Here is a 12129-nt window from a genome sequence, read left to right as displayed (position 1 = left end):
CTAAGACCAGGCCACAGGTGGCAATCAAATCACACGTCAGGTCTGCAGAAGCCAAGAGCACCAGCGTGAAGTGTAGAGAGAGTGATGATGATCAGGGTCAGAGGCACATGACGGGGTGGTTCGGTCCGTCCAGCCAAGCGACAGAAACAAAGAACAAGCACCAGTAGTTCTAAAAACCAAGCAGCAGAAGCGAGAGGTGAGCGAGTCAGCAAAGGCTGGCGGCCGTGTGTGGCGGCCGGAGGTGGGGGGCAGTCACGGTCCGGCAGCCCCGTCCACCTGCCCGCCGCGGGAGCCCACCGCCCGGGGCTCAGCTCTATGCCCATGAACACACGAGCAGTGTCCACCGCCACCCCGTGGTCATCCTCTACACACTGTGTCCCGTGAAGTTCATTTAAAGAGGACTTTACCTATAAACGAACTGTTACATGCTTTGATTTTGCTATTATATGGTCTACTCGTGTGTATCGACGAGTAACAAGAATCCCATGAAAACATTTTCAAGTTGTACCAAAAAAAAAATCTTCACCACTGTGAAGTAGTTCTTAAAAAGTCATATCCCTAGAAGAGACAGAATTGCAAAAAAGCAAAGGCAACACACACACACACACACACACACACACACACACACACACGAAACTGTGTGACTGTGACGGCAGTCACACGTGGTGCAGGACTGGGAGGGAGCTTCAGTCCAAGTGTTGCCCTTGAGCAAACTCAAGTTCTAGATAAAACATTGACATTTCTCTAGAATGCAGCTTCATATTTGGTAAAATGAAGAGGCTGAATTTCATGGTCTCTAGACAAAAATTCAGCCCTAAAAAATGTATACCTTAGATTTCTAGTTTGATTTCAATGAACTTTTAATAAATCTCCATGACACATAAATGTTAAATTCAAAATCTACTATAATTAAGAAGATAATTTTTTTATATCTGAAAAAAATCTAACAAGGTTTACAGAAAATATGAGGTAGCATTTTTAGAAAAACCTGCTCCAATATTTCTATCAACATAGTTGAATAATTTTAAAAAACTTTTAATGTAAAAAAAAATACAAATCAGCTTAATATAAAATCTAGTCTAATTGAGAACAATGTAGTTTTCTCAGACTAATTTAGCAGACCGACCAGGGAAATAATAGTGTACTGGGGACGTGTTCACATTGCTGAGACTTTAAATTCTAGAATTGAAAGCTCAGATCACTAAAACGCTTTGGAAGGCAAGTTATAGGGGGAAGAAGGAAAAAAAAAAGGGGGGAAACACCATACACACATTTTTTTCAGCTTCCACAGTTAAAAATAAAAAGCTTAGGTTTGGTTCTTTCTCTGATCCTTTGTGAACACTGAGAACAACAACAAAAAACCAACTAACTTTCCCATGACACCATTTTATAGTAGGTATTTTGACTCTCTTTTATCTTCCCAAACACACACACACACACACACACGTACACACACGTACACACACGAGAGTTATATTTTCTACATTAGTCCAAGTATTTTGCTCAGCACTGAAACAGGTAGAGAGTGAGGCAAGCTTATGAATTTTCCATAGAATATCTTAACCCCCCCCCCAAAAAAAAATTACTGCAAAGGCTGTATATTTGATCTTTTACCTTCAGGGTAAAAAAAAAAAAAAAAAATAGCAGGACCTTTTGTTAAAGGAAATTAAGAAAACGTCTTCTCGCTTACTAAAGATCCCCAAATCAGAACCACATGCAAATCCAATTAGATTCAAGTGCATGTCACAAATAACAGGTTTAAATATTCTCGGTTGGGTTTCCAAAGTGACTACACCACTGTGAAATTTGTGACTTTTTATAGGAGAAAATTCTATACTAGTGCCTTTTTCTTTAAGTTTCCTATTTACAATTTACTTTTAAAAATGACACTAATTCGATATACATTATTCTCCAAAAGATGACAGTGTTATTCAGTATTAAGTAACAACTTAACAGACATTTAGAAACGGATAAAAACTCACACTTAGCTGGAGAATTAAACATCTGTAATTCCTTAACTGCCAAGAGGAAATTCAATTTATTCTGCGTAACTTTTATCACGTCAAAGAGTGCACATGAAAATCTTTTCACAACGAATTCTTTCCCTGACACAGTTAAATGCAAATTATCCACCCCTCCCCTCCCCGTCTTACTCCAGAAAGCTCCTGCATACACAGCTGAAACGCCACCTACTGCAAAGCCCAGGGGACAGAGCAGGCGACGCTGCCAGCATTTCCATTCCATCACCGGGCTGGAGCTGAAGAAAGGCGTGTTTGTTTGGCAGTGTTTCTTTTTAAAAAATCTCAGAGCCAAGAAGAACAAGCTGAACTAGCATCTGAAATAGCATTTTCAAAAATGGAGCGTAAACTAAACAGGAGAGAAAAGGAAAAGGAATATGAAGGGAAACACAACAGCCTGGAAGATGCTGATCAAGGAAAGAACTGCAAATCCACGCTGATGACCCTCAACGTGGGTGGATATTTATACATTACTCAAAAACAAACACTGACCAAGTACCCAGACACTTTCCTTGAAGGTATAGTAAATGGAAAAATCCTCTGCCCGTTTGATGCTGATGGTCATTATTTCATAGACAGGGATGGGCTCCTCTTCAGGCATGTCCTAAACTTCCTACGAAATGGAGAACTTCTACTGCCAGAAGGGTTTCGAGAAAATCAACTTCTCGCACAAGAAGCAGAATTCTTTCAGCTCAAGGGACTGGCGGAGGAGGTGAAATCCAGGTGGGAGAAGGAGCAGCTAACGCCCAGAGAGACCACTTTCTTGGAAATAACAGACAACCACGATCGCTCCCAAGGACTGAGAATCTTCTGCAATGCTCCTGATTTCATATCAAAAATAAAATCTCGCATCGTCCTGGTGTCCAAAAGCAGGCTGGACGGATTTCCAGAGGAGTTTTCAATATCATCAAACATCATTCAATTCAAATACTTCATTAAGTCTGAAAATGGCACTCGACTTGTACTGAAGGAGGACAACACCTTTGTCTGCACCTTGGAAACTCTTAAGTTTGAGGCTATAATGATGGCCTTAAAGTGTGGCTTCAGACTACTGACCAGCCTGGACTGCTCCAAAGGGTCAATTGTTCACAGCGATGCACTTCATTTTATCAAGTAATTACCTGTGCCACGAACAAAGGCAACAAGCATGCAGCCAGCAAGCTTCGGAAAACCACAGCGTCAAAGGCATCCCAGACAACGTGCCCAGCCAGCTCTGCACTCAGAGCCCTGCTGCTCATCAATTACTGTAAGCTCGCGGTATGTAAATTCTGTTGCTCCAGATGTCCTTCTGTAGGGTTTCCTGCTGATCAGACTCTCACACTTTAAACCGAAAACAGTGACCATCTACATACTGTAAATAAAGACTGAATGCTTTTGCTATTTGTTTATTTGTCCTTAAGCTGTTTTTCAATCAGAATGTCTTGGGTGCTTCCACAATAAACAAGCATGTACGTTATCATTCATTTACGTAAGTGGTAATAAAATATTTTAAGGGGCTACAAGATTTAAAATCCTTTCTACTTAATGGCAAAAATCTACAAAGAAACTGAACTGTAAAATTAACCACCGAGAGCAAAATAGATGTTCAGATCTACTAAAACAGTGTAGTGAAACCAAATGAGACTGCAAGGTTTTAAAGCTATTGATTTAATTTTTAATAGCAGGCACCAAAAGCTCATTCACAGTTTCTGTATTGCATACCAGAATTACAGTTGAATTGATATACTGCTCAACATTCCTAGAAAACTGCTTGATGAAAATAAAAAATAAAAATAAAAGCACTAACAGCTTCTTTGCTTGTATTAATAATATAATAAAAAGTTACATATGTCACTTTTAAAACAAGCAGTACCACTAGATGATTTCACACATTGTTCTGCATTGATGTAGTCAACTAGCAGGATACAGTAACCGTGGCTGGTCTTGCAAGTGACAAAAATCAGCAAATGTGTTTCTTTGCAGGCTGAGCTCCATCACAGTGTGAACAACTTAGTTTTAACAGAGTATGGTATTAGAGTAATACAGGAGTTCGTTTTCAGAAGCACTCTAAATTTTAATCTATTCATTTATCAAGCTCACAAATACTAAATTAGCATCACTAAACATTATTCTTATGAAAGAACTTCATTGATTCTTTTTCAGTACCTCTTCTGATGCTAAATCTGAGACTCATTGAATTGTGTTTAATTTCTTTACTTCATGTGAATCAAGCAGTTATTCTTTAAAATTAAATTTTATATGTGGCTGTCTCAATGAAATAATCTAGAAACTCAGCTTTAAATGTGAGTGCATTTTTTTCCTCCCAATGAACAGCTAATCATTTCTATGCCACTTATTTTCTTTGGATTCTAAGAACAAATTACATTTTAAATTTGCTCCTTTAAAATTTAACCATTAAAACTGGTAACTAAATCTCAATTTTAACAAACTTCAACAAAAGATTTCTGAAAATCTTGACCGACGTTATTATATAAATTACCATATATGCCAAAAGTTGGCTTACACATATAAATTTAGAATTAGCAGCAAAGTTAATATCCTTAGAACTATAACTGACTTCTAGCTACAATATCTAAGGTAATGATGAAAGTTGGCTGTATGTACTAAAAGAAATATTTTAAAATCTGTTATACAAAAAGTCTTTTTAAAATTCACATTAAAAAATACTCCTAATCAACCACACAACTTTCTTTTATATATAACAAGAAAAAACTTTCTACTAAAACATCAAATTTTTCTCTTATGTACTTGAAAATGGATTAATCGGGATTAAAAGGAACTATGAAAATAGAAAATAATCATAAACTACTTTAGCTGTTACTATAATTGAACTGTTTATATACATATCCAGCTTATGAGCTGACTTTTCCTTGGCATTTGGACTTTGGTAATGAAAATCATGGTAGTGATTTAATGTCAAAGCAAGATTTCTCTAACAGGATTTCATTACAGATAAAAAACAGCCCTGATGTATCTTTCTTCAAGAGATAATTAAACAAATTTTCTTAGAAGTATAAGGTTTTTATATCAATTCACAAAAAGAGAATTTAACTTTAAAACAGATTACTGATAGAAACCACTACTTAAAAAAATCTGTCATGCATTTTATGTCTGTCTCTAAAAAACTGTATCTGGATGCATATAATTCCTCCTCTAGCTCATGACAAATCATGACATGATTTATCAAACAACTTAATAATCTAGAAGTAAATTTGACTACAATACTTACTCTTGTAACTTTTAATAAATGTACCTTTTAAAATGCAAAATTACTTGCACTTGGATTTACGTATTCAAGTGCCTAAATATTGTGTTGTTGCAAGTGTAGAAAAAATACCTACTTTTTAATTTTACTATTTTCTAAAAATATTCATAAACCTCAAGAAATACGAAATGCAATCGTTAAGTCAGAATGAAGCTGTCATAATATTTTTGTCTGCACTCACTGTTCTCCAAAGAAAAAAACCACAAAGTGACTTCTTACCTTCTTTTTCAGGAGAAAGGTGAAAAAAGTAGGTTACTATACCTGGCAAGAACAAAACGTATATACTCCTGTATTCAGACTGACCCCAACAGTGACTGCAGCACTGTTCTTAAAATGTGAAAAATAAAACATAGCTTCTGGTATGCTGTATTTCTAAAATGTTTATGGCAGCACGCAGAACAAATGAAACACTTATGAGACTTTTCAAATAATATAAGAAAGATAACTACTATCCCAGACTGAAGATAATGACACAGAATAAGCTTGTTGTTATTTTTAAAAAAGAAAATTACTTATATGGCAAATGCTTTCTAAGATGATAATAAAAGGTAATATTGTTTTATTTATCATATGCCAGACATGATGGGATGAACATACATAACCTTAAGTAATCCTCATGAGGACCCTAAGAAAGGTACTGTTAGTCTTCCATTTTTACAGATGAAGAAAGAGACTCAGAGGACTAAGAACCCTGCTAAGATCACATGGTTATTAAGAGGTAAAGGTGGAGCCAAGATATGAACCCACGTATTCCAGTTCTAGAGCCGGCAGGAACCGTGTCTGCTTCTGCAGGCCCCTTACATCCCTAACACCTAGAAACTGGCATGAAACAGGCATTCTTGAAGTACGTGCTGAATACAGAATATGAAAATACAGGTTTGCCTCACCTGACAAAATCTCACAATGCAGGTACTCTTACAATGCTTAGTGAAACTAGATTTTTGGATGACACATAATATTTTTAATGTTATGCCATTTGAAGAACATAACGTGAGTCATCTCACAAGAGCAAAGAATATCCCAAATCTGTTTATTAGTTCATCTAGATTTTCACATATCAGGGTAACTGAAAAGGAGGTTAACTTTTTATGACTTGTACAGTCTACCTAACTGATGTACAGTGAAACACACATGGGCTCCAGAGTCAGACTTGGGTTCAAATTCAGTTAACTTCACTAACATGACTGTAAGCAAGATTCTTAACTTCTTTGAACTTAAACAGCCTCACAGTAAAATGGATATAATAATGATTAGTTGATAGAGTTTTTATAAGGCTTCAATTAAATTCTAAATTATATGTAAAGCATCTCACTCTTCACGGGCTTTCAATGAGCACTGGTTATTATCCAGTGTAAAGGTAGCTTCATGACCTAACCGTGAATAATAGGCACAAAAATACACACTGACATTAATTAGACTTTTGACTTAAACATGAACAGAAGAGAGAACTTCTAACTTCCAAATGTACAATGGCTACTTCGCCAGCAGACTTATCTTCCTAATCATATTTCGCTTAAGCTAATACTAAAATTAATTTGTTTCTGTGAAGAAACATGCTTAATATTGTAATGAATACTATAAGATATACGAATATACTTTTAATTGCTACAACAAATACGGTTTTCATTTGTATTGAAGTTACATATGATGAGTTTCTTGGGACTTTGATCTAGCTTCATGTACAAAACTACAAGAACAATATAATCATTGCAGCTGTTGCATTAGCAATTTAAAATCAGTACGCTGTAATGTATGTGATAACACAATCTTAAAGATAACCATAATAAATGATAAGTGCTTTGACCTGCAATGATGTCAGTCAAGGTTAAAATGAGAGCACCTGAATCACAGGGATTCTTGAAAAGCAGAGATGTAATATGGACTATCTGAAACAGCAGGCAGCTCAGAAGTTATCTGCACTTAGCTTTGATTTGGACAACGGCTACTTCTCTAGCAGACTTGTCTTCCTAATATATTTTGCTTAAGCTAATATTAAAATTATTTTGCTTCTGTGAACAAACACTAAAGGGGTGGTGATAAAGGAAAATGTGCTGGGCAGGGAGAAACATCTAAGATGAAATTTAAAATCTGCCTAAAATAATTTATAAAGAGGTGACGGTATTCTTACTTCTCTTGACAAAAATACACAACAGTTCAAGAGTTTCTATCAAACAAAAATCACTAACATAAATCTTATAAATTGCTTAGAAATGACCTATATTTAATTAAATAGTCCAAAATGCAAAAAATGTACATTAAGCATTTTGTATATAAAATGTGGAAACTCTAGTTTTATTTAAGTCATTGGTTACCTGAGAAAAAATAATGAATTGGACATTAAAGACTAAGATAATTGTAATACATTTCTTTATCATATATCTTTAAAAAATTATTCCTTAGCATAAAATATAAATTCATTGAATGGCACAATATCTTAAATGTCATATAAAAGTTAACCTAATGGCATGACAGGTTTTTCCAAACCCAGATTTCAGAGTATTCGGTGACATTTAAAAGCAAGTTTTAGTAGTTATATGTGCTTTTTAAATGATCAAGTTATTTTCTGAAAATTCCTTTCTGAAGACAAGCCCAATTTTTTAAAAGTAATTTTGATTACTGTCTTCCAGGATATTCAGTACATGTTTTTCTACCCTATTAAAGTGGAAAATTGAGCAAGTCTGATTTCCTAATTCCATCCCCACTGATTTTGCCTCGTTATAATAGATGTTTATTAACTCATTTTTAAGGTTAAGATCTGTTGAATGACACTAACTTTGATATCAATGGTAGCATTTACTTTGGGTACCATACCATTTGATGAATTCTTATTTATACTTATTGTTTAAAAACACATTAAAAATAATATGAATGCAGACACCCATGATGTTACATCCTAGCAAAACTATTTATTTTTGCATATTTTTCCTACCCATGTATAGGTATTTTTAAAGAAACACGTATAGAAAGCAAAAGGAAAGACTACATACAGCTGTATGCAGAAATAATTATTATAAAGGTTGGATGATTCTGGGAGAGAAACACCAAACAAAAGAATCTAAGTCATAGGTGAATGATTTATATAACGACAAACCAAAAAAGACAACCACAGACCTTCATGGTAAATATATGTCTACTTGTTGCAACAGTCAAAAAATAACATTAGGTTTCAGTATATAAATATTCAGCTACCTTGAAAACTGGAAGCAGGCTTTATTAAAATGTTATTTTGGGTCTACGGCCATGCTACTCTGAACAAGCCCGATCCCTTCTGATCTCAAGCAGGGTCGGGCCTGGTTAGTACTTGGATGGGAGACCACCGAGGAAGACCAGGTGCTGTAGATGTAAAACATAAAAAAACAAGGGATTGTAACCTGACAAGGTCCTTGCAGTCTGTGAGGTCAACCAAGGGTTGTCTCGCCTACCCCCCTGCCGCAAAAAATGTCATTTTGGTTCCCAGTTTTATTTCCTTCTCCTCTTCTATCTTTTCAAAATTTAGATTATTTGGATAAGCTAATTGTACTTAGTAAAAGGCAAGAAAAGGTGGTTCACCTATATTTCTTCCTACTAAAGAACAAAAAAATTGTATATTGTAAAATTCACTAGGTGATGGGTACACAGAAAAATAACGGAGCTGGATATAAAAATTTAACAGTTAAAACCAAGGTGTTTAGTGAAGCTGAAGGCCATGCATTAAGTAAAATCACTCCCATTCTTCACTTTGTATCACACTAAGACTTTAAATGTAACTGAAGAATGTAATAAAACATTTTTAAATGACTTTTAAAGGCATTTTTAAATGCCTTTATCTTTCAAAAGGTAAATATGTACCAAAACAAGGATCTTTTTGGTTTAAGGCAGTGAGAAAGAGAAGCAGTTGAGAATTTAAAAATCAAAGTAAAAAGAGACATGTCGACTAAGTCAATTTTAAGAATTGCTAATGACGTGAAAAGGCGGAAACCGCGCCCACTGAAGCTCCGGTTCCGGCGAGGGGGCGAGGGGGCGAGGGGGCGAGGGGGCGAGGGGGCGAGCGCTCCTTACCTACCTCTCCCCTTCAGAGAAATCACCTGCGGTTGTGTGCCTACGTTTCGGGAATTCCGATACCCTAGGAGACACTTCCCTGGGAAGGTCTATGAATGGGATGTGCTGGTCACCTGACCTTGCAGCAGAGGTCGTAAAAACGCCAGATGCGCAGGGCGCTTTTACGCTCCTGGGCGCCTGTCACCACCTGTCACCACCGGGGTGGCCACCGGACCAGATAAATCCCTGTATTTCCCAGTGTTCTGTGGCAGCTGCTGTGGCCAAGTTATCGCGTTCCGACCAATGGAATGTCAGCCAAACTTGGGGGGCGTGAGGTCTGGACAAGGCCCTGTGAAGGGTTACAAGGCCAGGCGAGCCTTTTGCCCCGCCCTGCTGCCTCCGTTTCACTGCCTGGGACATGGACGCGACGGCTCTAACTGCAGAAGTCACCCTGCATCACCCGGATGGAAGCCACAGACTAACGATGACAGACGGTTGCCGGTAACCATGGGATCAGCCTACCGGACCCGGGCTTCTTAGCCCGGAATTTCCTCTACAAGGAAGGCTGTTTGAGTGACCGCTGTTTTGGGATGTCTGTTAATCCTGGCTCACAGAGGTGGGCAGACCCGTTTTACAGATGAGGACACAGACTCGGAGAGTTAGGCAACTGGCCACTGTCACACTAGTAAGCACCCTCCAAAGTGCCAAGCTTTTAACCAGTGTGTGACACCTTCTGCCGATCAGACACCAGGAACTCAGTGAGAGACTCGGTGTCGGTGGAGGACACGAGCCTCGAAGACGCGCAAGATAATGCTGAAGAAGGCTGGGGTCCGCTCACTGGAGCAGGCTGAGGCCTGGACTACGGTACTGGAACGTGCCAGAGCTAACCCAGAGGGGACCCAGCTCTTCTGGTGAGTCTGAAACGAAAAGAAACTGGGCGCGAGAACCCGCTTCCGAGACACGTGGGGGACAAGTACGGAGAGGACAAGGGTGACTGGCGGGTGAGGGACACGCCCAGGCGGGAAAGAAACTCCGCGAGCCAGGAGCTTTCCCTCACTCAGGCACGGAGTCCTCGTTGGACTGGATACAGACGAACAGCTACCTGGAAATGACCACCGCCCCGATTCCTAAAAACTAGCGAGGCATTCTTCCACGGGAACGTCTAAGAACAAACAGAATACCTTTAAGCAAGTGAGGGCTGGGGAGGGTATTCATGGACCGTATAAGCAAAGGAACAACTTTACAGATTTCTGAGACTTTTGTACTATACATCCCTCCCTCACTTTGGGGGCACGGGGAGGGGCGTGGGGGTGGCTGGACAGGAGCACAAGCCCCTGCTGTTTCCTGGTAGCATCAAGCAATTAGAAAACACCGAGGATTAAGAGCATCCCGTATGCTGCTGTAGTCTTTGGGGACGGAGTGAGGAAAGAAAACGAGGAAGGAGAAACGGAGTCTGATAACTGAACTGGCGGAAGCTCGTAGACACGGCCAAGTTTTCAGAAATGGTAAAAGATGAAGAAAGTTTCATAAAAAGCCACCTCCAGACAGAGAGAGGGGTCTGAGGCTTTAACCAGCAGCAGCCTTTTGTTCCATAAGTAGCTAGTATTATCTTCAGGTTTTTAAATTAATAAGCCTATGACAAACTACTCAAATAATTAGACAGTCCCTCCATGAACATGTCAACAGAAGGATTAAGAAAAGCTACTGCGAGCTTTTTTACACTTAAGTTAAAACACTGGGGCATTAATGCTTAAGTTCACACACTTATACAAAATAAAATTTAAAAAAAGATAAGTTCAGAAAACTCCCAAAAGAATCTGGGGCAAGGTATTTTTTTAACAGATTGGATTTTTGTTTTAAATGTTTACAATTTGAGGCAACTGATGAGACTGAGGAGGGGAGACTGTATATTCAGGAGAAACAAAAGACAATCCATAGTATAAAGTTCTCGAAAAGAAGGAAGGAGATGGAGTCCAGAGCACACCCAAGGAACTGGCTTCCATCAGGAAGAGAAAGCCCGTCCACGGAAGAAGGCGGACAGGTACAAACACAGTTCTACTGGTGGGTTTGGTAGTAGCATTATGAGGGTTTCTTAGCTAATAGAATCTGTTCTTTGTGTAACATGGAATAAGGGCGTCTGCTGAGAGATGCCAGGGAGGCAGGCAAGTTTGGCATTTGAGGAGGCTGGGGAAGGTTTAGAATGCAAAAAATATAAAGTTACTGTTGCTTAAAACCTTATTTTACAGTCGCCTGGGAGGCAAATTACTTAAAAATCATTAGAAGACTTAGAATATACGTGTAAAAGAGTCCATTGGAAGGAAACAGTATTTTGCAAACTACTAAACGAAAGATGTCAATTAAGACCAACACAGTTAAACGGCCCTGACTGCTGCCCTGGAACCAGGCACCTCTTAGCTTCCAGTGATTTATAGGGAGGGTATCAAATAATCGAACAGGATAAAGACAAAGACAAACAGAGAGGTCTTACTCTGAAGCACTCGAGGAAGATGCCTGCTAACCTAAGCCCTGACCAAGCTTTCAGAAAATCGAAGAGGAGGAGGACAGATGAAGCTGAAGTGGCTAGTCATGTCTTCTGCTGGCTTCATGTTAATGAGAGATTTCTTTTAAATTTTATTGTACTTTGATAGAGGCCAAAGCGATTGATTTTCTTTGACTCGTATTCTACCAGCATGTTTACACTGGACAATTATTTAAAACTGTCTTTGCAGCCTAAGACCTTTACCTTAAGTCTATTGCTCATCTCTGTTCAAAATCTTAGTTAGCCCTTGCAATTAGGGGCTCATGTTATGTATGTAGAATTACAACAAC

The 12129-nt window shown here is 38.4% G+C and overlaps 2 protein-coding genes across 2 annotated transcripts in view; one reads left to right on the top strand and one right to left on the bottom strand.

Annotated features, from left to right (window-relative positions):
* GTF2F2 (general transcription factor IIF subunit 2) overlaps positions 1-12129 on the bottom strand; it is a 110468-nt gene that overhangs the window by 63503 nt on the left and 34836 nt on the right. The window lies entirely within an intron of this gene.
* On the top strand, positions 2079-4059 carry KCTD4 (potassium channel tetramerization domain containing 4). The gene has a single exon (XM_011379704.2). The coding sequence runs from the start codon at positions 2356-2358 to the stop codon at positions 3133-3135; it is 780 nt and encodes a 259-aa protein (XP_011378006.1). The 5' UTR covers positions 2079-2355; the 3' UTR covers positions 3136-4059.

This window comes from Pteropus vampyrus, unplaced genomic scaffold, assembly GCF_000151845.1.
Source record: "Pteropus vampyrus isolate Shadow unplaced genomic scaffold, Pvam_2.0 Scaffold370, whole genome shotgun sequence".
NCBI lineage: Eukaryota > Metazoa > Chordata > Mammalia > Chiroptera > Pteropodidae > Pteropus > Pteropus vampyrus.
Note: the sequence above shows the minus strand (reverse complement) of the source record. Positions and strands in the feature narration are given on the sequence as shown.